General features: G+C 51.8%; 11 protein-coding genes across 13 annotated transcripts; 3 read left to right on the top strand and 8 right to left on the bottom strand.

Annotated features, from left to right (window-relative positions):
- Positions 1-38: 38 nt before the first annotated feature.
- Positions 39-1,666, bottom strand: PV05_01692 (uncharacterized protein). Its single transcript, XM_013466719.1, has one exon. It carries the CDS (start codon positions 1,583-1,585, stop codon positions 755-757), a length of 831 nt encoding a protein of 276 aa, XP_013322173.1. The 5' UTR covers positions 1,586-1,666; the 3' UTR covers positions 39-754.
- Positions 1,667-1,840: 174 nt separating this feature from the next.
- Positions 1,841-3,492, top strand: PV05_01693 (serine/threonine-protein kinase ark1). Its single transcript, XM_013466720.1, has 3 exons — positions 1,841-1,989; positions 2,042-3,007; positions 3,057-3,492. The coding sequence occupies exons 1-3, from the start codon at positions 1,900-1,902 to the stop codon at positions 3,198-3,200; spliced, it is 1,200 nt and encodes a 399-aa protein (XP_013322174.1). The 5' UTR covers positions 1,841-1,899; the 3' UTR covers positions 3,201-3,492.
- A 50-nt stretch (positions 3,493-3,542) lies between these two features.
- PV05_01694 lies at positions 3,543-8,142 on the top strand. Of its 2 annotated transcripts, XM_013466722.1 has the most exons (3): positions 3,543-3,850; positions 3,904-7,809; positions 7,867-8,142. In XM_013466722.1, exons 1-3 carry the CDS (start codon positions 3,803-3,805, stop codon positions 7,996-7,998), a joined length of 4,086 nt encoding a protein of 1,361 aa, XP_013322176.1. In that variant the 5' UTR covers positions 3,543-3,802; the 3' UTR covers positions 7,999-8,142. The 2 variants fall into 2 exon arrangements, with proteins under 2 accessions (XP_013322176.1, XP_013322175.1); XM_013466721.1 differs by having other exon boundaries at positions 3,543-7,809.
- A 100-nt stretch (positions 8,143-8,242) lies between these two features.
- Positions 8,243-8,771, bottom strand: PV05_01695 (uncharacterized protein; the record flags this gene model as incomplete). The annotated part of the gene is made up of 2 exons (XM_013466723.1): positions 8,243-8,452; positions 8,505-8,771. The coding sequence occupies 2 exons, from the start codon at positions 8,769-8,771 to the stop codon at positions 8,243-8,245; spliced, it is 477 nt and encodes a 158-aa protein (XP_013322177.1).
- A 271-nt stretch (positions 8,772-9,042) lies between these two features.
- PV05_01696 (iron sulfur cluster assembly protein 1, mitochondrial) lies at positions 9,043-10,330 on the top strand. Its single transcript, XM_013466724.1, has 3 exons — positions 9,043-9,383; positions 9,483-9,752; positions 9,801-10,330. Exons 1-3 carry the CDS (start codon positions 9,170-9,172, stop codon positions 9,926-9,928), a joined length of 612 nt encoding a protein of 203 aa, XP_013322178.1. The 5' UTR covers positions 9,043-9,169; the 3' UTR covers positions 9,929-10,330.
- A 34-nt stretch (positions 10,331-10,364) lies between these two features.
- On the bottom strand, positions 10,365-11,935 carry PV05_01697 (uncharacterized protein). Its single transcript, XM_013466725.1, has one exon. The coding sequence runs from the start codon at positions 11,477-11,479 to the stop codon at positions 10,556-10,558; it is 924 nt and encodes a 307-aa protein (XP_013322179.1). The 5' UTR covers positions 11,480-11,935; the 3' UTR covers positions 10,365-10,555.
- A 455-nt stretch (positions 11,936-12,390) lies between these two features.
- On the bottom strand, positions 12,391-14,585 carry PV05_01698 (uncharacterized protein). The gene is made up of 2 exons (XM_013466726.1): positions 14,197-14,585; positions 12,391-14,147 (listed from the first exon to the last, which is right to left on the bottom strand). The coding sequence occupies exons 1-2, from the start codon at positions 14,344-14,346 to the stop codon at positions 12,834-12,836; spliced, it is 1,464 nt and encodes a 487-aa protein (XP_013322180.1). The 5' UTR covers positions 14,347-14,585; the 3' UTR covers positions 12,391-12,833.
- A 130-nt stretch (positions 14,586-14,715) lies between these two features.
- PV05_01699 lies at positions 14,716-16,914 on the bottom strand. 2 transcript variants are annotated; one of them, XM_013466727.1, is made up of 2 exons: positions 15,463-16,914; positions 14,716-15,370 (listed from the first exon to the last, which is right to left on the bottom strand). In XM_013466727.1, the coding sequence occupies exons 1-2, from the start codon at positions 16,802-16,804 to the stop codon at positions 15,210-15,212; spliced, it is 1,503 nt and encodes a 500-aa protein (XP_013322181.1). In that variant the 5' UTR covers positions 16,805-16,914; the 3' UTR covers positions 14,716-15,209. The 2 variants fall into 2 exon arrangements, with proteins under 2 accessions (XP_013322181.1, XP_013322182.1); XM_013466728.1 differs by having other exon boundaries at positions 14,716-16,914.
- Positions 16,915-17,050: 136 nt separating this feature from the next.
- Positions 17,051-18,468, bottom strand: PV05_01700 (uncharacterized protein). The gene has a single exon (XM_013466729.1). The coding sequence runs from the start codon at positions 18,322-18,324 to the stop codon at positions 17,197-17,199; it is 1,128 nt and encodes a 375-aa protein (XP_013322183.1). The 5' UTR covers positions 18,325-18,468; the 3' UTR covers positions 17,051-17,196.
- Positions 18,469-20,511: 2,043 nt separating this feature from the next.
- On the bottom strand, positions 20,512-21,537 carry PV05_01701 (uncharacterized protein; the record flags this gene model as incomplete). Its single annotated transcript, XM_013466730.1, has 1 exon — positions 20,512-21,537. One exon carries the CDS (start codon positions 21,535-21,537, stop codon positions 20,512-20,514), a length of 1,026 nt encoding a protein of 341 aa, XP_013322184.1.
- Positions 21,538-22,054: 517 nt separating this feature from the next.
- On the bottom strand, positions 22,055-23,350 carry PV05_01702 (uncharacterized protein; the record flags this gene model as incomplete). Its single annotated transcript, XM_013466731.1, has 1 exon — positions 22,055-23,350. The coding sequence occupies one exon, from the start codon at positions 23,348-23,350 to the stop codon at positions 22,055-22,057; it is 1,296 nt and encodes a 431-aa protein (XP_013322185.1).
- Between the last annotated feature and the right edge of the window lie 306 nt (positions 23,351-23,656).

Below are 23,656 nucleotides of genomic sequence, written 5' to 3' on the forward strand. Positions count from 1 at the left end.
TGAGAGAAGGCTGAAGACGACAGCATATCATTGGTCTGCTAATGTCCACATTATTCCGCTTTTGGAACGCGTCGGAGATTGGATTCTTGACCATCTTGACCATCTTGACCACTTCCCCGGCGCCATCACATGCTCAGATGCATTCGAAGACGCCGTTAGCATCTCATGTGCAAGTTTGAATTATGAAATGCGAGCAGGCAGCAATGTTGACCTCAAGCTCACAGTGGCATCCACAACTACATATCGAACAGATTCCTGCAGTAGTAACGGATCATCCGCCAGAATCTGTCCGGAAATTCCGGCTTTCATTTGCAGACCGAGTCACTGGACTTGACCCTTGCCTTCAACAAGAAGCGCTCCATTCTCAAACAAGAACCCTTCCCGGCGTATCTGTTGCCGAACACTCCGCCATCGTTATGCTGCGCAGAACTTGATATAGCCCGAACGAGATGCACGTAGACCGCCTCTTGGATCTTCACACCAGCCATTGACCACGCTGGAGGTCAGTTTAGAGGCGAGCCTTGCTGGTGGCATCACATATCCTTATTTAGGCCGTTGTGGTTTCTGCTTGTTTGCAGTGTTGGAGAGGGCCCGGATCTGGTGACCTGACCCTCGCAGCAGGAGCCAGCATCCATCGCCGCCATCGTATGGGCCGAACCCGGCTGAATGCACAATAGTTCTCTTCACCGCGCAAGGATGATGCTGATTGAAAGTGATGGAACAGTGCCCAGTACGGCGGTGTGGAGAATATGCTTCACTTCCCCAGGTCGACCCTCTCAAGAGTTCTCTCAACAATTGGCAGGAGATCTGGCATCTGGTTTGCGTCCCGAAGCACAGCTGCAACGTCGTCTCTCCTCGATGCTAGCGCGTCACGGACTTTATCGTATGATTCTTCTCTGGCGATGTACTCCCTGATAACCTCCTTCTTTCCAAAGTCGACATAAACCCTCGTATCCCGCAGTCTGAGCATGACATTATCGAGCCTCATGAAGAACCGACAAAGCAGGAGCAATCGGGCGGGCATGACACGAATCTTGCAAGAGAGCATTGTAATGCCGTTGTCGGCAAGCTCATCCTCATAAAGTATCACATCGTCGAAGAACAATATTGGATCTGGCCTCTTCAGCAATTCCAACGGAATTGGTTCGGCACCTTCCTGAAATCGAGGGCTTTCGGGAGGGTGATCACCCTTGTAGTCAGTCGTGTAAGACCAGTCAAATGGTTTGACCACTTCCTTGATGTCGTGCGAGTCTTCTCTGCTCTGCTGCCATTCCTTGGAATATGCCACTTTGAGCCTCTGTTCTCCCGTCTTGTCGACCCGGTCCAAAGCCCCGAATGCGTCAAACTTGATGCCCCAATGTGACTGTGGATGCTCAATCGCCACGAAGTTGTCCCCGAAGATCATCTCAGGAGGAGCGATTCCCAGCTTGCTTGTCATCTCTTCAATTGGACCGGCCTTCAAGATTGGTAGTTTCTGGGTTGTGATAACAAATCCCTCGATCGAGAACGATCGCGGAGGAGCCGTCGTGGAGGAGGGATAGTTGGTGTCGATGGCATCACTCGTTCGGTGGCCATTGAGGGCCATGTTGACGAGCCAGGCCCGACGATGCCTTGAGCGTACTGATGCCGACCAGAATGGGGTTCGAACTGGATTGCAGATTATGTGTTTCCAGTTGGCTTGTCACTTAAACAACGATCCCCGCCGTGCCCGCACTTATTGAATTGCATTTGGTGGTATGACTGCTGTACCCTACACCGTACCTGCGGTTTGGTTGCTGGGCGACCAGTGTTTGACTCGGCTTCCAGGCGATCGCCAGCGACGGCGTCTTTCGAGGCTCGACAACAATAACCAAACGCTCACTGTCTTGACACCTGCGATCTAACTACTATCCTCCCAAGATGGCAACAAAAGCACTAGAGGCTCGCTTCGAGCACCTCACAGTCAACGACGAGAATGAAGCACCCACCAGTACCACGCTGAAGTCCAAGGTACTTTCCTCACTCTGGTTGCGACTATCACTTTACTGACAAACATTAACAGACAGCACCTACAGGCACCATAGCCACTCTTCCTTCAAGTCAAGCCAGAGCAAACCTCGTTAAATACGCTCTCCAAGCCACGAATGAATCGAGACAGAATGCAGCTCAGGTCACAACGATCACAACAACCACAACCGTGCCAACTCTCCCTCCTTCGCCAGTACGAAAGATCGCACAACCGTCGCGCGCCTCCGAGGAGCATAATGATAAACAGTCCGCAAACTTCTTCGACCAGCCACAAGCTCCCAAACAATTCCACCTGGGCATGTTTGAGATTGGGAAGCCATTGGGAAAGGGAAAGTTTGGTCGAGTATATCTTGCCAAAGAGAGGTCTTCTGGTTGGATTTGCGCGCTGAAAGTCCTCCACAAATCAGAACTGCAGCAGGGAAAAGTTGAGAAACAAGTCCGTCGAGAGATTGAAATACAATCTAACCTGAGGCACCCCAACGTTCTGAGGTTGTACGGCCATTTTCACGACAGCAAGAGAGTATTCCTGATCCTGGAATTTGCGGGCAAAGGGGAGCTTTACAAGCATCTTCGCAAAGAACATAGGTTTCCAGAGTGGAAGGCGGCGCAGTACATTGCTCAAATGGCTGCGGCACTTAAATACCTGCACAGCAAGCATGTTATGCATCGAGATATAAAGCCTGAGAATATCCTGGTCGGAGTTCATGGCGAGATCAAAATCTCAGACTTCGGTTGGTCAGTCCATGCACCAAACAACCGGAGACAGACAATGTGCGGCACCCTGGATTATCTCCCCCCGGAAATGCTCAAGCCAGGCAGCTCCGACAACTTCTATAACGAGAAAGTCGACCTTTGGAGCTTGGGGGTCCTCACCTATGAGTTCCTGGTCGGAGAAGCGCCATTTGAAGACACACCGATCATGACACAGCGCAGAATCGCACGAGGCGACATGACGGTGCCGAGCTTTGTGAGCGCGGAGGCGAAAGACCTGATACACAGAGTAAGCCACATTGGCGTCTTGACTTTGGTCGCAGCTAATGAGTCTCTAGCTTCTTGTTCTTGATCCCGAAAAGAGGATAGCTCTTGACGAAGTCCTTCGACACCCCTGGATCATCAAACACTGCCTGACCAAGGGTGGTGAGAGAGGAGCGCAAAGAGCCTCTGGCAGCAGCAGAAGCAGCTCCGGATCATGACAGAAACCAGTATACGATTTTTTTGTTGTTGCTGTGTGGCGTCTTGACAAGGCTATGGCGTATTTATTTTGGCGGCTTTGGTGGCATATGCGAGTATTTGACCGCAACGAGAGAATCTGAAAACGGCTTGATGGGTTTCTGGAGCGAGGAGTTGCAATGATCATCAATACTATGGTTCATAGTCATGAAGAGAAGACGTGTAGACAGATCTTGTCCGGCCTTCTAATATTTTGATTCCCTCAAAGTCGATGATTGGCAGTGTATCTCATCCGACTTCGGTACGACCAATGACGAAATATTTGTTCTCCGTATCGCCAATTGTTGATCATGCACGTAGCTATGGCTTCATTGCTCTTACAAACATACATATGCCTTTTGCATGCAACGATAACGGGATATCTTTGACACAAGATTCCCATCTCCAGTCTCGGACAAAGCTGAGGTGTCGACTGTGGGCATAATAATATTGTGCAAGATCTCTGGAGCGGACTTCTCCATCGGGCGACGGTCTGCTTTGAAATTCGAGGTCTTTCAGTCTTTCAGTCTCAAGATATTTGGCTGAAACAGTGTTTTGGTATTTCGACTCGTGCAGGATTGCCACAATGGGGGACGCCGGAGGCGAAGCGAGAGGCATTCGTATTGCCATAGACGTAAGTCCGGCAATCTAACATATCTTCAATCTTCGGGGTCTGACCCCAAACAGCGTGGTGGCACATTCACCGACTGTGTCGGAAACCCAGGTACCGGGCGTATGGAAGATGACATTATCATCAAGCTTTTATCAGAAGATCCGTCGAACTATGATGATGCGCCGCTGGAAGGAATTCGACGACTCATGGAGAAGTTCACCGAGAGGGAGATCCCCCGAGGAGAAGCACTGGATACCTCCAAGATTGAGAGCATCCGGATGGGTACGACTGTGGCCACCAATGCTTTGCTCGAGCGAAAAGGCGAGAAGATGGCTATGGTAGTCACTCGTGGGTTCAAAGATTGCTTGGAGATTGGAAACCAGTCCAGGCCCAAGATCTTCGACCTGGCTATCCGTCGGCCGGATGTACTCTACCAAAAAGTCGTGGAGATTGACGAACGAGTGACCCTCGAAGATTATGCGGAGGATCCGCAGCGGAACCAAACGAAGGCTGACGCCAAGCATGAGGACTACAAGACCAATGATCTTGTCCAAGGTCTATCCGGCGAGGCTGTGCGGATATTGAGAAGACCCGAAGAAGACAAGATTAAGGAGTCGCTGAAGGGACTGTTTGAAGACGGCTTCCGAAGTATTGCAGTGTGCTTGATGCATGCTTACACATTCCCCGACCATGAAGCATTGGTAGGCAAGCTCGCAAAGGAGATTGGGTTCCAACATGTGAGCTTGAGCCACGAGTTGATGCCTATGATCAAGCTCGTGCCCAGAGCCACTTCAGCATGTGCTGATGCTTACCTCACCCCTGCGATCAAGAAATACATTTCCGGTTTCCAGGCTGGGTTTGAAGGCGGCCTGGGAACAGAGAGCGTCAAGAACGAGGAAGGTAGCAAAGGAGCTAGATGCGAATTCATGCAATCTGATGGTGGTCTCGTGGACGTGGACAAATTTTCAGGCTTAAGGGCCATCTTGTCCGGTCCAGCCGGAGGGGTGGTCGGGTATGCCTTGACGTCCTATGATCCGGAGACAAAGACGCCCGTCATCGGCTTCGACATGGGTGGTACAAGTACAGACGTAAGCAGGTACGGCCAGGGCCGATACGAGCACGTCTTCGAAACTACCACAGCTGGCGTCACCATCCAATCCCCTCAACTGGATATCAACACTGTGGCCGCAGGCGGTGGATCCCGCTTGTTCTTCAGAAACGGTCTTTTCGTGGTAGGTCCAGAATCAGCTGGGGCCCATCCCGGGCCTGCGTGTTACAGAAAAGGAGGACCATTGACAGTCACCGACGCCAATCTCTTCCTCGGCCGCCTTCTCCCAGACTTCTTCCCCAAAATCTTCGGCAAGCACGAAAACGAAGGCCTCGAACCCGAAGCGAGTAAGAAACTGTTTGAAGAATTAACCAAGGAAATCAACAGCCAGACAGACAAGAATATGTCGCCAGATGAAGTCGCGTACGGCTTCATCAAGATTGCCAACGAGACCATGACTCGACCCATCAGATCACTCACAGAGGCTAAAGGCCACGACACCGCGCAACATCGCCTCGCCACGTTCGGCGGCGCCGGCGGCCAACATGCCGTCGCTATCGCAGAGTCCCTGGGCATCCGCCAGATTCTAGTCCACCGATACTCCTCCGTCCTGTCAGCCTACGGCATGGCGCTAGCCGATGTCGTCGACGAAAGCCAAATCCCCGAATCACACGTGTGGGACATGAACGGCGGCAAACGCGAAGGCCTCCAGTGCAAGATGAATGACCTGAAAGAACGCTCACGCAAACACCTCAAGGACCAAGGCTTCTCTGACGACTCGATCGAGTACGAAGAATATCTCAACATGCGATATCGGGGCACCGAATCCGCTCTGATGGTCATCAAGCCGACCGCCGACGAGGCCAAGGAGCTGTACGATGGCGACGACTGGGCCTTTGGCTCCGCCTTTGTCCGCCAGCACGAGCAAGAATTCGGCTTTACCCTACCAGACCGAGACATCATTGTCGACGACGTGCGCGTGCGTGGCATCGGCAAGTCCTTCCGCGGCATGTCCAAGACACCGGACCAGCAACTCAAAGAGGTCAAGCCGAAGGACGTCGTCGAGGGCAAAGCATACGCCACCTCCAAGGTATACTTCGAAGGCGGAAGGGTAGACACAAAGATCTACAAACTCGAGGACCTGGACGTGGGCACGCGGGTGGAGGGGCCCGCCATCATCGCCGACGGCACGCAGACTATTGTTGTCACGCCGGGCGCGAGCGCGCTGATCATCGAGACACACGTGGTCATCAACATCGGTGAGGAGGGAACCGGCAAAAAGGCCAACGCCAAGGAAATCGACCCGATTCTGCTGTCCATTTTCGCACATCGCTTCATGGCCATCGCTGAACAGATGGGCCGTGCCCTGCAAAAGACCAGCGTTTCCACCAACGTCAAAGAACGTCTGGACTACTCGTGCGCGCTGTTCGACAGTGACGGCGGACTGGTAGCCAACGCTCCCCATCTCCCTGTGCACTTGGGCAGTATGTCAACTTGCGTCCGCACACAGGCTGAGATCTGGAAAGGTAAGCTGAAGAAGGGCGACGTGATTGTGTCGAACCACCCCGAATACGGCGGCACACATTTACCCGATATCACGGTCGTCACGCCCGCATTCAGTCCTTCCGGCGAGATTATATTCTACGTCGCCAGCCGAGCGCACCATGCGGACATTGGCGGGATCCTACCAGGCTCAATGCCTCCGCACAGTCGGGAACTGTTCCAGGAAGGTGCGGCCATCAAGTCTGAGAAACTCGTGTCCGAAGGCAAATTTGATGAGAAGCGTATCACCGAGCTTCTGTACGACGAGCCAGCGCAGTACCCGGACTGCAGTGGCACGAGATGTTTGGCGGATAACTTGAACGATCTCAAGGCACAGATCGCGGCGAATCAGAAGGGGATCAATCTAATCAGTACGCTAATTGAAGATTATGGTGAGGATGTCGTGCAGTTTTATATGGGCAATATCCAGGACAACGCGGAGCAGTCGGTCCGGAATCTGCTCAAAGAGGTGAGTAAGCGGTTCGAGGGCCAGGATCTACAGGCGACCGATTATATGGATGACGGTAGCCCGATCTGTTTGCGCATTACCATCGATGGAGAGAAAGGTGAGGCGAAGTTCGATTTCGAGGGAACTGGACCAGAGGTGTACGGCAATATCAATGCACCGGAAGCAGTGACTTATTCGGCCATCATTTACTGCCTGAGGTGTCTGGTTGATCAGGATATTCCGCTCAACCAGGGATGTCTGAAGCCCGTGGACGTTCGCATTCCGCAAGGCTGCTTCCTGAGTCCGAGCGAGAAAGCCGCCGTTGTCGGTGGTAACGTCTTGACGAGTCAGCGTGTCACTGATGTGGTCTTCAAATGTTTTGAGGCCTGTGCGGCAAGTCAAGGGGACTGCAACAATTTGACCTTCGGGTTTGGTGGAAATCTCAAGACTGGGACCGAGGAGAAGGGATTTGGATACTACGAAACAATTGCTGGTGGTAGTGGTGCTGGTAAGGATTGGGAAGGAACCAGTGGTGTTCATACCCACATGACAAACACTAGGATCACAGATGCGGAAGTGTTTGAGAGGAGATACCCTGTGATACTGAGGGAGTTCAGCTTGCGAGCTGGAAGCGGTGGCGTTGGACAGCACAAAGGTGGCGACGGCGTTATTCGTGACATCGAGTTCCGAATTCCCGTGCAAGTGAGTATTCTCAGCGAGAGGAGAGTGTATCGGCCTTACGGTCTGCATGGCGGTGGTGATGCTCAATGTGGTAAGAACATTTGGGTGAGAAAGGTGAAGAAGGTCAAAAGCAAAGGATCGGGCGGCGAACATGAAGGCAAAAGAAGAGAGGATGGTGAAGCCGACGGAGATGAATACAGACATATCAGCCTGGGAGCGAAAAACACCGCTTCTATGCAGCCTGGTGAGAGGATCATTGTGGTAAGTCCTGCCTGACAGACCCGATCGTGGACCTCAGCTGACAGTCTCGTTTCTCAGATGACACCCGGAGGGGGCGGCTATGGTAAAATTGGTGAGAAGTCGCAGGTTGAACGCAGAGAAGACCATGAGAAGCACTGGAAGAAGGGCAGTTTGGCTTCCAGACTTGCTGAATGGGAGAGTAGCTCATGACCCTTCTGAGCGCATGCCGGTCTGCCTGCAAAGATATAGCTGTCCCGTTATTGTCAGTAGGACAACATGCTGAAAGCTGTGTGGACACATACCGCTCGAGCAATTGATGTACTCAACAGGGTACTTCGAAATCTGTCGACCTTGGGACACATTGGTCTTGCACGCCGGTTGCCTGAAGCCCTTCATTCCCTTATTCGTTGTGGGTGAACATGGCTGCTTCGTGCAGTCATGGTCGAAGATATACCTATTCTTCTTCATCACTGGTGGCTTCGATGTTGGCTTTCTTGTCTGTCTCTTCATCCTCCTGTGGTTCACCACTGCGGTCGTCTTCAACGGGAGCACTTCCATCATACTTCGGCCGTGACACTTTTTCTCCGTGATTTCGTAGTAGTCCTTCAATTTGAGGCATGGCGTCAATGAGTGCAGAGTATTGTTCGACTGTCAGAGAGATACCCTTTGAATCAATTAGCGAGGGATGTGGAAGCTGAACAATGAAAGAGGCTGACCTTCTTTCCTGGTAGCCACTCGCTGTCTCTCTGATAATATTCTCGGATGTTCACGAGTGTCGTGCCTTTGTAATCGGATATTGTGACCCGTCTGCCCCTCGAGAGTTCCCAATATTGGTTTCCTTCCGAGTCTGTTTGTGGTTTGTTTGAGGGTATGAATGCAGCACCAGAAGCACCTTTGCCGCGTTTCGTCGCTACCTCTGCCTCGACGTCACTATCGTCGCGGACAATGGAGGAGGATTTGCGCTTCTTGGAAAGGGGGGGCATTTCGGCTGGCAGATATAGCGGATTTGAGGTTCTTAGGCACTAGGGAGCAGGGCAGTAACAATAATACAGTGATTGTCGTCGACTCGTCCAGCGGCCTCGAACGCGTCCAATGTCCATTGCACTTTCCCCGACGTGAAACTCCACGTTGGAGAGACGAATTGATGTCATTTCAATCTAGAAGGGTCTTCTAGCTGGATGTAGACTAGCGCAATAATCACGTGCCTCTGACGAAAGACCGAGGGGTCCGACTTTGCCTTCAATCATTTAATCTGCATCCTACATCTTTCCCACGTACGATACTCAACAAACCTACACTCAACTCTACACGATCGAATCAACCTCCTAAACCATCGATTGAGACTTTGCTACCTATCGCAACAAACCAGACCACACGCAAGATGTCACGACGAGCTCTCCTGAGCGTCCCTCGCGCAATCAGCGCCTCGGTCCAATGCTCCGTTCGACCTACTTTCGCCTCCCGCACACCTCTTCTCAGACCTGTTATTACACAACCGACACAGAGGAGATCATATCATGAAAAGGTGTTGGATCACTACTCGAACCCACGAAATGTTGGATCCATGGACAAGAATGCAGACGATGTTGGTACAGGTGAGTCAAAATTCGCCGTCAACCTTCTATCTCCGAAGTTCGCTCCACGGACAATCCGACCTTCGGAACCGGCCACCACAAATGCTGACGCCTTTCCAGGTCTCGTTGGTGCCCCCGCCTGCGGTGATGTGATGAAGTTGCAAATCAAGGTCGACCCAGATACGCAGAAAATCTCCGAAGTCAAGTTTAAAACCTTTGGCTGCGGTTCGGCCATCGCTTCGTCATCATACCTCACAGAGCTCGTCCGGGGCATGACCCTTGAACAAGCGGGCAAGGTGAGAAATACAGAGATTGCGAAGGAGTTATGCTTGCCCCCAGTCAAGCTTCACTGCTCTATGTTGGCTGAGGATGCTATCAAGTCAGCCATCAGTAAGTCAAGCACAGACTTATCTCTGTTCAATATACTGACTTGACCAGGCAACTACTACACCAAGAATCCTAACGCCAGGCAGACCGACTTGGGCAGTGCGTCAGCAAGCATGCCGAAGATCGAAATTGAAAAGGTTACTTCGACGACAGATACCGGAGCGAGCGCCACTGCATAAAATGCCAACCGAAATAGGTGGATGGTGGAGGAAAATATTGTGTGAATATACCCTCAACGAATGCAAATTGTCTGGGACGGACGGCGTTTGGGCAGGACGTTGTACATTGCGCTTGCAACATTTCTTCACTCGCTCGTCGATTCCGATTCCCCCATGCGTATTGGAAATGATGTGGATACATAAGTGATCCAGTGGTCGTCGGTTGGAGGAAGCAAGGTTGAAAATTGCAGGACCAGTGATCCGCATCTCCACGATTCCAGGGTTCCATGGCCGAAGTTAGCTGTTATGGGGGCCCTGGAGTTCGTGTTGAGTTTGTCCTCGGACAGTGTGGTTTCAGTCTTCTTTCCTAGTTACAGAAGCCTGTCTTTATTTGTAACCAATGCAAAGTCATTTTCGCGCTGATTGTCTTTCCTGATGTGCTCATTCACGATCTTGGCGTATTGATAGGCCCATCAAGGCATTACTAAAGGTATGCGACGTAATGTCTCACTAACTCAAGTAAATGTTAAAACAGATTAGAAGCAGAAGAAGTTGGATGTTTTGGATGTTTCATGGTCAGGCCGTTGATCGCATTGAAGTAATTAACTATTAGTTTGATGATATAAGTAGAAAAAAAGAGTCTCAACTCTAGATCATCATCGCGGCTCCAGCTGCAACAATCATTCCCAGGCCTGATACGCCCTTCAACGCCGAAGCGCCGCCAGTGTAGGTGACCACCGCAGGCACAGTCGACGAGGCCACTGAGGGAGTCGTGGTCGAAACTGTCGTTGCTGGTACGACCACCGTGCTGGTGCTGATGCTGGCCGACGACGATCCCCAAGGCTGTGTCCAGCTCGAAGATGCAGCTGTAGATGCAGGCGTGCTGACCGACGTGGTCCACGCACCACTCGTCGTCGTGGTCACCGTCTTCGTCGATTTCGTGCTTGTACCGGTGGTGGTGGTGGTCACGGGCGTTGAGCTAGCTGGTTTGGTCGTGGTCGTAGTGGTTGTGCTGCTACTCCCACCACCACCAATCTTCAACCCATCAATCGCCTCACAATCAGCAATGCCCGCGCCCACAGGCATAGCACTGGTGAACCCTCCAACGACAGTGCCCTTGGTCATCCCATACGGACTGGTCGCATTGACACTGCACACCCACCAACTCTCCACAGCATCGAAATTCACGTTCCCTTGAGGGTCCAGCGTCGCCGTGATCGGATAGTTGGCATTCGTGGCGGCGCCGCACTCCAAGGGTCCGCCTGTGCCGTTACCAATGCTATCTTCGTCGATGATATAGCACGGCAGGGACTGTCCGGACACGATGCTCCAGTCCATGTACATCTTGCTGGTGAGGTTGTAGGTGAAGCCATCGCCACTGGCGGACAGAGATGACCCGGTGCGCTGGGAGAGGGCGACTTGGTAGGACTGTGCTGCGCCGACGTGTTGGCCTGCGATGGCTTGACCGTCATATGTGCCGCCCTGGATGGTGATGGGTGCTTGCGCGAGGACCGTTGTGCTGATGCTGGCCAGGCTGAGGGCCGCGACGATGGGGAGGTTCTTGAGGGTCATCTTGTTGTATTGTCTTGTGTCCTGCGTATGTGGGGACAGCACGAAGGATTGTCTTGCGAGCGAGTGTAAGGGGATAAACGAAAGCTTTTCTTGAAGATGGAAGCGAGCGAGTGTGTTTGAAGCTGGTCTGGTCTTCCTGTTGACAGGGGTAGGGAATAACCATTATATACACCAGGTAGCTTACCTTGTATACGTACTAGTACTTTCAAATTGTCTGAGACCGTTGACTTCGCGGTGTCCTTCTTGCCAAAATCTCCGACTGCATCTCAATGGCTGAGCTGAAACTTGCGCACTCGATGGCACCAAAATAGCAGCTTCACCTAGAATCACCTAGAGACTAGGGGTTGCCAGTGTAGCAATGAGTGACTATTTGAGCCAAAAATGATGCTTGCGTCGCAGCGAGCAACGGATAGGCTCAAAGGGTAGTCGGTTAGGTGGTCGGGAGCGTCAGAGTAGCCGTGCTTTCATAGATCAGACTTTATTGAAGCTGGAGATCCAGCAACGAGATTTTGGAGGTTCTAGAAGGCGCCCCGGGATCTGTGACCGTTGGGGACCGTGCTTTGAAGCCGATGATACCGAAATTGGAGCTCCCGACCCGGGCGCACAGGAGTTGTGTGCAACCCTAGGGTTTTCTTTGAATTTATCTGCGGTGGCTGTGCTCGATAGTATCGCGACAAGCATCCGTATGGCGAGCACCGACCCCAGAAGCTCATCGATACCTAGGTAGCACGTGGGTAGCTATTACTGTCGCAAGGCGTCGTTCCCTCGACTTGCCAACGAACATAGAGTCCTAGTTTCGGAAGTGATGAAGTGTCTGTGCAAGGTGTGCTGCACGCACATGGAATGAGAGCAAGTTTCTACTAGTCAGGGGGGTCTCGATTTACTTGAACCACTCACAGCAGGTTGATTTGGTGACTTGTTTCATGTTCATTGCTCGGAGAAGATATGCTTGTGAATGGCTTCTCTGTGGCAGTATTATTGTGCTATTTCATGCAAGAACATGAACCCTCAGCGCAGCTTCTCAGATCTATGACACCACCTTTCGCCAGTTCGGAGCTGACGCTGCTCAATCTAATGCTATCCCACACATTTGCCTCAACTTGACGGTCGTTGGTTGGTGTGCCAACGACACGGAAGAGATCGCATCGGTCGTCGATTCTCGTTTCCTGACCTCTGTCGCCGGAGAGTCAGTCTCCAAAAGCTATCGATGCCACGACTTTTCATCTCAGGTCAGGTCGAGCAGCTGATAGCCATGCTCATAGTGGCCAGACGGGCTACTGCTCAGAGCACTCCGCAGATGGTCCATGTACATCAGTTCCGATTTCTGAGATGTTCAGGGAAAAAGAACACGACGCTAGTATTCTTCCATCATGTCCTCGTCAACATCGTCAGCTCGCGCTCCATTGGTCGTGCCATTCTTCTTGTCTTCATCCTTCATTTTCTTCAACTTCTTCAAGAAGTCGATGTACTCTTTGCTGACTTCCATTCGGTGCTCGGTATTTTGAATATGCGCTAGGAATGCTCCGAGTTCTCTTGTCTGCGAGGCCAGTACTGTCTCGACCTGAGCCTCCGACTTCTGCGAGGCAGGCAAGAAACGAAGTACTTCGCCTTTATCTGTTCCCATGATGACTGCACCCAGTTCTCCACTCACAATCAAACCTTCTAGATAGGCCTTGGTCTCATCAACATTGCTGGGAGACGGTGATGTCCTCCCCGCAACCTCGGCTACGGAAAGCGCATCGAATGTCTTGCCCATTCTCAGGATTGAAAACTTGCGGAAGGACTGGAACAACTCCACCATCAGACCGTAGTTGCCGTCTTCCTGCCAGAAGGCATTGCCCGCCTCGATCTCTGCGCGTAAACGATCGATGTTGTTTGTCTTGAAGGCATCAGCGACACATTCGTAGGGTTTGGCGATGGCTCGAATATGTCTCATGGCGGTTTGTGATGCATTCTTGGGGGCAGTCGGAGCAACACCGTCCAAAAGCAGGCCGACCAAAAGCCATTTCTTATATGCTTCGATCATGATTGAGCTGGCGACGTTTTGAAGGGTTGGAGTTGAAAGGACGACTTCGAGAAAGAAAAGAGCATCCCGGTATCGTCTCATGGCCATGTAGCACATGCCACCCAAAAGGTAATACTCCATGTAGGTTCGACTTGAGATTGGGTGTGTCAGCCCTGTCGTTGGGCTTAGGTACTTCCAGGTCGGCTGGGACGAAGAGCACATTTCTTTCGAGCCCTGGAAATCATTTTGCTGTGTTGGAATGTGGTAGATCGGTCGGTCAAGGATGTCGAGAGCTTCCGCGTATGCTTGTGCCAGCAGACACAGCCGGATGAAGGTGCGGTGAGTGGAAGTGAGGGTGGAGGAGGTCTCGTCGAGTCGTAGAATGACATGGTGTATCAGCTGTATGGCCGGCACATAGTTCAGTGTCTGTTCGGCTCCCAGCGCCACACAGTCGACCACTTTCAAGAATTGTGTTCCGCAGTATCGTATCTGTATTTGGTCGCATTCTAGAAGCAGTTGAACAATGTATGGCCATAATGATCCTTCCGGGAGGACTGCAGCAGGTAGTTGTCTCGGCACGGCTTTTCCACTGGCTGCGGACACATCGATGCCAGCTAGGAGGATATGGAGGTAGAGGACGGTGTGAGTTGAGGGTGAAAGAGTCTGGATGCGTGTCAGTATCTGAAAGGAATCCGTCAGAAACGTCATTTACATCGAGCTCGTTCTTCGCAGCGGCCAGATCCTGAGGCGAGATCTTGTTCAATTTCGAGACCAACGCGTGTGCCTGCTTGTCATATTGTTCTTCTTCAAGAGCCTCCAAGAGCAGATTGAGCGCTGTACTCTGCTCTAAGAGCTTATCCATGTTGACTATCGCGCGAGCGATGGCAGACGACGGATCGATCACGATGAGGCTGCCATGTGAGACAGACTGCACAGTGGGTTGTTTGGGGAGACTTAAGCTGGTCGCGCGGGGGACAGCGTCGGCGAGAGAGGCGGTGTTGTATTCACAGTCAGTGACTGATTCGAGAATGAAGCGATTTGAGTTCGTAGACGAGACTGATTGTCATGAAACAATAAAAGCGTTCGAATGGTGAATGTGAATGTGCTTCTCCAAACTGCGGGCGGCGCAGGCAATGCATGCCCGTTGTCACACCCGTCACCGTCATCACAAATCTATGACCCACGCGGAATGGCAGCCTTCCCCAGACGACTCTCGGCTGATACGACCAGGACCACCAAGTACTGGCTTTGCTGGATATGCTGGATATGCTGGATATCTACATGCTATGCTGTTAATTCCATATCTGATTTATTTGATCATCAACGGATGAGGTTGGAAAGCTCAACTGGGTAAACGTGCTCTCAGACACAAGTGTAATATTGCCTTGCTGTCATAGGGCCAGCAATCTCTAGACAAGGCTGCCTTAAATCATGGCCTCGATATGATACAGCTTCTTCCGTGTAGCCAGGCATTCGTGAGCATCATCAATTCATCAGATCCTTGCAGACAATAGACTAAGACAACAGGCAATCCCTCTGGTTCAACGACGCATAGGTGAACTACCGCCGGACCCTGTCAGGACCTCAACATCTTCAAAGTCCATGTCCCAGGCATCAATATCTGCCCACTTCCCTTGACTTGCCGTCATTACAGGCTTGTCTCCCGAACCGGAAGCCCGGGATCGATCTGAAGCACCTTTGTGGATTTCTTCGACGCTCGAAATTTCACCTCCAGACTCGCTTCTCAAGCCATCTTCCGGGTTGTGATTTTCCTTGTCCGGCCGGTCCTCGCCATTTTGCCGCCGTCGGTGGAAGCCACCATACGACTTTCGCTGACTTTCGATCCCCTTGGTTTCGGTCCGGTTGGAGATTTCGATAGTAGAGAGCTGTGACGGAGACTTAGTTTCGCGATTCCTTCTGGAAGATGTAGATGCAGAGGGCGTAAGAATAGGCGCGGTGTGAGTGAGATGTTCCGTACTTGATTTTGATTTTGATTTTGCCACGGCAGAAGTGCCCGGCTTCCTCGTCCTGCCAGCCTTAGTAGCACCAACAGCAGCTTTAGTCTGCCCTCTACCGGATTTGGACAAAGGCTCCTTCCGCCTTGTTTTACGACTCTTCTTCGTAGGAAGAAAGCTGGACTCGTCGTCCTGGTCGGGAATTCCGCCTCTATCTGAGTTCGGAGAGTCTGAGTCGGCCGGGATGTCAAATTGGCCAGGAGTATGAGAACGTTCTCTCGTAGTTTTTCTTCGTTTGATAGGCATCATCAACGCCCTAAGCGCCTCGGTAGTCATGGTAGTTCCTGGTTTGGCCGCTTTCTTTTTCGGTCTCCTCGTCGACTGAGGCGTTCGCACCTTGGCAGGAGACGATGATGGTGAAGAACTACTTTCCGGAGGAGCCAATATGTCATCCTTGTCTTGGACACGTTCCTGGTATTTTCTACCTGATTCTCGAAGAGTAGACACAGGCACTGGTGGGAGAGCGGGCTGTGGAGTCGCAATATGGGAGCTCATGGTTGTAAGTGGTGAGCTCGTTGGGTTTGTGGCCCCATTTGTACTGGGCTGTAGAGGATCAGACGAGCCAAATTTTCGTTTCCTCGATGATGAGGAGGGGTGTGATGAGATTGTGACTGGAGTTGCAGGAACCTGCTGAGATTTCGATATGTTGAATGGAGTCGACTCGTCATCAGGGAGGAATTGCTCTTCATCTTCAAAGTCGAAAGTCGAAGAATCGTGGCCGATATCTTGTAGAATGCTAGGTTGTCGTCTTCTCGGCTTCAAAGTACCGAGAATAGACACATCTCTCGTTGGCGTGGGCGCCGTTGTGCGCTGAACAGTGCCCGGAGCCTTGACAGCAGATGATAGTGTTGCGCTTGTTGGAGCAACCTTTTCCTGCTTCGCGCCTGTGACTTTCCTGGCCTTTCCATTTGCGAGAGGAGCATTTTCCTCCGGCAGCTTCGTGCTGGACGCGGCCAACCCAGCATCCTTCTCGGCGGAGTGTTGCGCGTTGGCAAGTATCTCTTTGGTATCCCTGAGCATGTTTTTCCTTCTCTGCGTTCTGCTGGGATATGCGCCGGGCTGGTCACCTGAAGCCACTGCGCCAGAGGCGAAGATTTCCTGCCGCGGTCGAGCTCTTCTTCCATTTCCTTTGACAACGAGCCTATCGCTGTCATCGCTATCGTTCGGTCTCTGGCCTATAGGTTTATGCGCCAGCTTTTTTTCGAGTTCTAGTTTGGCCGGGCCGCTGTTCGGGATCTTCTTACTGGCGCGGGGCGAGGGAGCATATCGGTTGAGATGCCTTCGTCTGAGCGCGGGTCGAGGCATATTGGCGAAGCATCCGAGGAGCTGCGACAGCAGCTCACAACTGTAGAGCCTCCAGCGCTTTGGACAGAAGGGAAACGCAGTATTCGGTATGCGAAAAGCTGGTGGAGGGGCAGGGTCGGTGGTAAAAAGGCAAGTGTGACGCGACCGGTGCGCGTGATGGTTTTGTTGATCGAGCGTCATGACCCCGGCCTTTCTTGGCGCTGGGCGGTACTCTTCAGAGGACAAAGGCATCATAGGGAATGTACAGCTGACACCCGTGTATACGACAACTCTTCTAGGTTCTCTACGAGACCAAATGTGTGACCAACCCGAGCTATCGATATTCGATATTACATACTCGTAGCAGAGAAGTTCGTCCTTGGTCGTCAAGGCATACTCAGCTCGACGACCTTTTATCCTTGCTGCCACAGCTTGGTCTTCTTCCCTTCAAAGGAATGCTTGTCCAACTCTGCAATCTCCTCCTTGGTCAACCTCCATCCAAGACACTGCATGTTCTCAACAGCCTGCTCCTCTTTTCTGATGCCTACCACCGGCAGCGCGCCCTTCGAAATGTTATAATTGAGCGCCACCGCAGACATACTCACGCCCCTCTTGTCCGCAATCTCCTTCTGCACCTTGTGAAGCGGTTCGATCTTCTCCATAGGGTACGAACTGAACCTGTACGTCTTTGGCGGAGGGTTATCTTTCGTATATTTACCCGTGAGCCGTCCCTGCCCAAGAGAAGAGTACGACTGGAACACGATGCCGTGGTCCTTGCACGTCTCCAGCATGCCCTCGGTCTCCGGCAGCCGGCGCAACAGTGAGTATTCGCACTGGTTCGTCGCGAGTGGAATGCCGTGCTGCGCCAACGCGTCCTTCATTTGCAGCATGTCCTCGACGGAATAGTTCGCAACGCCGACGGTCTTTGTCAGACCTTCCTCGACACAATGTGCCAGACCCTTGGCAACTTGCGAAATCGACGACATGTGCACGTGGCCATGCACCAGGTAGCAGTCGACGTAGTCAAGGTGCATCCGTGCAAGCGATTTCTTCAGTGCTTTCAAAGGTGCGTCGACCGGGTGCAGGACATTTCCCAATGCGCCGTCGGAGACGTTGGGCAACCACTTGGTCTGGACAATGATATTTTCTCGAGGTACGCCTGGACTGTGGTTGTTGACGAGATCACCGACAATCTCCTCGCTACGGCCGTCACCGTAGGCTTGTGCGGTGTCGATGAACGTTTGCTTCTGCTCTATACACTTCTTCCATGCGGCACGCACGGCAGGGAGCTCATCATCGGACCAGTGGAAGGTGGCGGTGTCGCCCCATGGCCACGCACCCCAGATCATGACTGGGATCTGTACGTCATTGCCACCTTTGCCCTTTAAGGTGAGCCGCGAATCTTCTGTGGGCGTGAATGAGTCTGGGAGGACATGTTTCAAGCCGTCATAGCCGGGCGGCATGGGGGGTGGTTCAGATGAATGGAAGCCATCGGTGGCGGACATGCCACTGGATAAGCCTGTTTGGAGAACTTTGTCCATGATGGGTGGTCAAGTGTCTCTGTTGAAAATATCAATGGAGAGGTAAGCAGTACAATTGAAAGCAGAATGGACTTGAAAGCATCCATAGCCACTGACATACTTTCCCTTTTATTATAGCTTTCGGTTGCCGGGATCCGATGTCCACGAGACCTCATAACTCCATGATGAAAAGAATGTCTTGAGATCATTCCGAGCGCTGTAGACAGGGGTATCGACAGGGGTATCGACAGGGGTGTACGTCAATGAGCATGGAGAATGAGAGGATGTGCCGGGTTGATTTCCGACCCACAGTTCCAGGTTCATCAGTTATTAACAAGACAAAAGAGAGCAGAGACCAAATACTTGTACCAGAGACTATCATTCCAGGTAGACGTCGTGGACGTCCGGCTTTGCTTCCCGTAAAGGAGCCGGATCTCTGCCTTCCTTCGTCTTTCTCCTTAGACATTGATCTTCACCTCCAACTACCTGACTGTGAAATCTCAATTTGAATCTGACAGAAACAGCATTGATGCCTTGAAGCAAGGTTCGGCATTCTCCCCGTGTCCGGGATATCTCATGTCAATGCGGTACGAGACAACGGGTCCCCACACCGAATATCCATAGCTTCGTCTGCCATCATCTATTCGCCGGTCAGCGATTATGAGTGTTTCAACACGGAGCGTGCCTTCCCATAGCCCTGTTGCACTTTCTTCAAAGGGAGAAGCCCTTCAGCAACATCCTCAAGGATCTCTTCATCGTCAAAGCTGTGCGGACCTGCAAGTTGAGAGCAGAAGAACCTGCAGCGTGCGCTACTGGGCAGTGTGACTTGTGGTCCCTGACCACAGTAATGCTGGCGTGTCCATTGCCATACTGAAAAAACGTCATTCAACGTGCAGATTTCCCAGGGCCATGCCCCAGTAAGGATGGTTTCTCGAACACCTTTTGGGTTGTTGAAAACAAATCGCATCTTGCCGACTCTGTTGGGCTCCACCTTGATATCCTGTCGGTTCTGAATGACGTGTGACAAAGCTTTGCACTGACGGACGATGCAAGCTGAAGCGCAGTTGAAGTTGCGTTCTTCGACATGGATGCCTTTTGGGGGAGTTTTGATGAGTTTCGGCTTCTCAAGAGGGCATGTGGTCTCGAACAGATCAGGGGACAAGTGAACGATTATTTCACTGAACCGCTGAAAAGGAAGGCGAGCTGCCTTACCCAACGGCGTCTTGCGGAGCTTTGAGGGCTTCTCCAGGGTTGGGCAACGACATCTTTTACCATTCGTGATGTGAATCCGTAATGGTTGACTAAAGACTGTTTGCAGCACTTCGCTTTTGATTCTCAAGTTGGTCCTCAGCAGTGACCTGACCGTGAAGAGATCGACATCGTAAGTGGGATCGTTCGAGATGGTGAGGCCTTTGTGCCGGAAGAGGAAAGAAAGGATATGAAGAATGATTTCGTATGGAGGTTGAGGCTTGTCTTGAACCTGGAGATTGTGACTGCTAGAATCTCGCGTGGTTGCCGCGGAAATGAACCGAGGAAAGTCGTCTTCGTTTGCGCGTTTGCGCGTTTGCGCTGATGTCTCTTTTTGGACTTCATGTTTCTCCAAGTGCTGAAGGCCGTCACTGCTGAAGAACCAAATCGGTGTCTGGACGACGACGGGCCAAATTCGATTGGAGAGACGTGACGATGTGGAACGGAGTGAAGGCTTGGATGAGGACAGGATTAGGTGCAAGTAATCCAGCGGCTTGAGTTGCAGCAACGAGATGCTCAATTTGCACGAGTGAGAACTGTCCAATATATAGTGGTTACATATCCCAGGGCAATGGATTCACCAATAGCAAGTGAGTCATAAAATGACAGTGAACCGGAGTTGAAGACTTGGATGTGACGCATCAGAAGGAGAAAATTGACGAGTTCTGACAAAGGAATGGTTCCAGATGGAAGGATGTCCTGAGAGAAAGATTTCCCTTCCCATTGCTGTGATACCACTCTAACAGGATCAGAAGAGTGAAAAGCGTTGACACTTCTTCAGTGAATTTTGCGATCCAACCGCTCGTGAAAAGCCCTCAACTCTGACACGAAGAAGTTCATCCTGCTGAGATGCATCCGATCACCGCTTCATTGTAGCCTCAGCTTGGAGTCCATACTGTGCCTTCAACGTGGCAGGAACATCGGCACTTGATGTTTGTGCAGGGCTTGAAACCGTTGTCATCAAGGCTCCCTCTGTAGTATCGCTGGCTCCCAGATCCCAAGGCCATTCCCTGCCGTCGTGTCAGGCGTGATCTTGATACAAAGCAATCCGGAGGCATTGTTCAACTCGTTGGCAAAGATTCCTGGGTGTCGCGTCCACCGCCAGTTCGTAGGGTCGAAATTGAGTCTCGATAACGGGGTGTATAATGGGAGTTGTAACCGGGGCGACCACGAGGCAGAAAATTGACGTTCAAGATCCTCCACAAAGCTTCGAGAGCGAGAAGCCTCGCGGCCGTCAGGGCTGTCGTGGTACGAGTGGTAGTGCCCTGTAAACATCATAGGGGGAAAACTGATCTGGCCAGTAAGGGCTTCTGTTGTCGCAGCTGTCCATCCCCAGGGCCTCATGAGGTCAAAAACCGTCCCTATGTTAAAAAAGCCCTGCTGCTGCTGACTGTTATCCATTCTGTCCACCCACACCTCCGCAAAAGTGAAAGCAATCTTTAAGGTAGCATTGCTTTCATGCGCAGCATATTGTTGTTTCAGATGTCTCGCAAGCATCTCAGACAGAAGCACTACACAATTATAGACAGCTTCCATCTGGAAGAGATGATCTTCTCTGGCTACGGATATGAAGTCCCAGGGAGCTGTATGGAGGCAGGGAGACCCAGGTACAGGCGTAAACGGGATGTTCAATACAAGCCAGTTGCTGAGTGGTAGGCTCGCCGCTCTGCCCAGTAGGGATTGGGAAACATTTCGGAACCAGCTCGTGCTTACGCTTGTAATGCAGATATGTAGTGGCTGTCGATAGATTTGTCTCAAGGTTTCGTTTTTGGTCTTGATGCTGGTCTTCAGAAACGAGATGATGGTGTCGAAATGAGAATTGCAGTCGGGGTCATTTGATATGGTGAGGCTGCTGTTTGGGATGACGAAGGAGATGATGTGCGAGATGATCTCAGGGAGAAGTCGTAGCTTGCTCGGAGGAGGGTGCGTGGAACCGTACAGGCGACCGTGCATTGAGTCGACGCTCTCGTCTCTGAGGAATGCCATAGCTGCGGAGTTGTGCCTCGAAGAAGACGAGTCTGAAGGCAGTAAAGACTTGGATTGTAAGATGTCGAGAGTCGCGTTGCGGAGGGCGAGAAGGTCTGAAAGAAGATTGAACCTGAATATTAGTCGCAACTGAGGTTGGCTTGTGGGTTTGGTTATTCACCGAAGAGTGGCGGTAGTGGGCGGTGAAGTGCTCCTCTGCGGCAGAGAGGATTCCATTTGGTGGGATTCGAAGCTTTAGCTGTTGACTACTTCACCAATGAAGTGGATAAATCTCGATGAATGGTGTTGATGGTGTTTTAGAGATGACTGGATCGAAAACCCGCAGGCTGATTTTTCATTCTTTCAGTTGACTGCGGCATAATGACTTTGTCGCCAAGGTGAAATCCATCACAGCATCTGCACCGAATCATCGATGACATATTAAGATATGGCGGGCTCCCAAGCTGTTCTGAAGATGAAACAGTGTTGGACTGGCCTGCCTACTCTGGCCCAAAACCTCGAAGCCCATCTCGCCAGCTCAATGCCTCCCTCGAAAGGCCACTTCCTCAAGCTGGACGGTTCCATCCTCCACGCCAGTCAGGAATTCTTTCAATCCCATACCCCAGCGCTTTTGACCGACAGTCTGTAGGTCCATATCAGCCGGGCATGCCGGTATCCTCCCCCATTTTGACTTGGCAACAGACATCGTCTCTGCAAGAGTGTCCCCATCCTCGTCTTCTTTTGCCTCGTCTTGAGCAACATCATCGTCCGCATCGTCATCAACTTCAGCGTGTTTACCGCCTTCTGCCTGCCCACCATGCCTTTTCTCCAGCTCGACCCTTTCCATTTTGACGAGAACCGGTATGACCGAGCCTGTCCCCAACGAGAACGGCCTATGGCCAAGGACTCTCAGTATCGCGCCGATAGCTCCCGAGTGACTCGTAAAACTGATCGTCTCCGCTTCCCTGAACTCCCCACTTTGCATGAGCTGATCAAATAACTTTCCCAGTCTTGCGGTTAGCGCATCATCGGGCTCTCGCAAATCCGCGTCCCAGAACTCATCCGTTTCCGTAAGCAGCGGGTCCTTTGTCGTTATGTACTCAGGATATCTGCCCCGGACATACGAAACTGTACTCCGTCTGTCGCAAGTATGTATGCCTGTCCCTTCCCGAAGACGCTCCATGACAGTCGGCTGGAACTTATCTACCAACCCCTGAAAGGTAATCTCCGCGGTCTGCAGAGCCCGATCGAGAGGACTCACAACGTACGCTTGCGGCAGGCTCATTTTCTCCTCTTTGATCTGCGCCTTCCAAAAGTCATTCACTTCAGCTGCTTGCCGGCGTCCTTCCTTGCTCAAATGGGCGTCCGACCAAACCATGATGTCATCTGGGTCTCCGTCGAGCGCGGAGAAATGGCAGTCCCATGCCTCATTACCATAGTACCGTTCTGCAATGTTGTGGTACCCATTACCGTGCCGGCCGAGGAAGAGTAGCTTGTATCGGACATGACTACCTTGTTCGGAACCATGTCTTTTTTGTTTCGCAGCGTGGTTGAGGGAAGTGACGTGGTTTTCGAAGCGTTGCCATGGGGTCATGCCCTGGCCCTTGTTGGGCAGGCTCTCGTCTGAGTCGTAGGGCCGCTGCACTAGTCCGAAGTTCGTCTTCATGAAATCAAAGGTCTGAGCCTTTGTTTGAGGATCATCTTGCAGAAAGTAACCCCGTAATGTGGTATACTTGTATCCATATCTCTTAGGCTTGTCACTCGTCTGCTCCGGGGTCTCTGCTGCCCCCGGGTCGGGGTCGGTATGTATGTCGAGCACTTTCTGGCCGTTCATGCTGAGAAGGGTTGCGCCTGCGTCGCTCGCTTTGAGCAAGCCGCAGACGATTAAAGAGACGGTGAGGAAAAGAAGGAATTGTCTGTAGTTTGGTTTCGGTTCTGGTTAGCCCGAGAATCGCAGGTGGTTTGGTGGGTCGAGATGGCGTTTACTTACATTATGACGGTTGTTCGACAGATTCGTGTCGGTCCGCCCCACCGACGATGTGTTTTGCGATGACTGGAATCAAACAACATCATTGAAGCTGAAACATATTATATACACGCCGCATTGTGCAAACGGTGACACAAGGAAATGTGCTCGTTC

This window comes from Exophiala xenobiotica, assembly GCF_000835505.1.
Source record: "Exophiala xenobiotica strain CBS 118157 unplaced genomic scaffold supercont1.1, whole genome shotgun sequence".
Classification (NCBI taxonomy): Eukaryota; Fungi; Ascomycota; class Eurotiomycetes; order Chaetothyriales; family Herpotrichiellaceae; genus Exophiala; species Exophiala xenobiotica.

Bases quoted from the DNA above. Each gene is read 5' to 3' on its own strand.
- PV05_01693 (XM_013466720.1), top strand. From the start codon at position 1,900: ATGGCAACAAAAGCACTAGAGGCTCGCTTCGAGCACCTCACAGTCAAC. The intron at 1,990-2,041 runs GTACTTTCCTCA...AAACATTAACAG, and splicing joins GTACCACGCTGAAGTCCAAG to ACAGCACCTACAGGCACCAT. The intron at 3,008-3,056 runs GTAAGCCACATT...ATGAGTCTCTAG, and splicing joins CGAAAGACCTGATACACAGA to CTTCTTGTTCTTGATCCCGA.
- PV05_01694 (XM_013466722.1), top strand. From the start codon at position 3,803: ATGGGGGACGCCGGAGGCGAAGCGAGAGGCATTCGTATTGCCATAGAC. The intron at 3,851-3,903 runs GTAAGTCCGGCA...GACCCCAAACAG, and splicing joins GCATTCGTATTGCCATAGAC to CGTGGTGGCACATTCACCGA. The intron at 7,810-7,866 runs GTAAGTCCTGCC...CTCGTTTCTCAG, and splicing joins CTGGTGAGAGGATCATTGTG to ATGACACCCGGAGGGGGCGG.
- PV05_01696 (XM_013466724.1), top strand. From the start codon at position 9,170: ATGTCACGACGAGCTCTCCTGAGCGTCCCTCGCGCAATCAGCGCCTCG. The intron at 9,384-9,482 runs GTGAGTCAAAAT...ACGCCTTTCCAG, and splicing joins TGCAGACGATGTTGGTACAG to GTCTCGTTGGTGCCCCCGCC. The intron at 9,753-9,800 runs GTAAGTCAAGCA...TGACTTGACCAG, and splicing joins TGCTATCAAGTCAGCCATCA to GCAACTACTACACCAAGAAT.
- PV05_01698 (XM_013466726.1), bottom strand. From the start codon at position 14,346: ATGGATAAGCTCTTAGAGCAGAGTACAGCGCTCAATCTGCTCTTGGAG. The intron at 14,148-14,196 runs GTAAATGACGTT...ACACGCATCCAG, and splicing joins CTGCGAAGAACGAGCTCGAT to ACTCTTTCACCCTCAACTCA.
- PV05_01699 (XM_013466728.1), bottom strand. From the start codon at position 16,804: ATGCCTCGACCCGCGCTCAGACGAAGGCATCTCAACCGATATGCTCCC.
- PV05_01700 (XM_013466729.1), bottom strand. From the start codon at position 18,324: ATGGACAAAGTTCTCCAAACAGGCTTATCCAGTGGCATGTCCGCCACC.
- PV05_01692 (XM_013466719.1), bottom strand. From the start codon at position 1,585: ATGGCCCTCAATGGCCACCGAACGAGTGATGCCATCGACACCAACTAT.
- PV05_01697 (XM_013466725.1), bottom strand. From the start codon at position 11,479: ATGACCCTCAAGAACCTCCCCATCGTCGCGGCCCTCAGCCTGGCCAGC.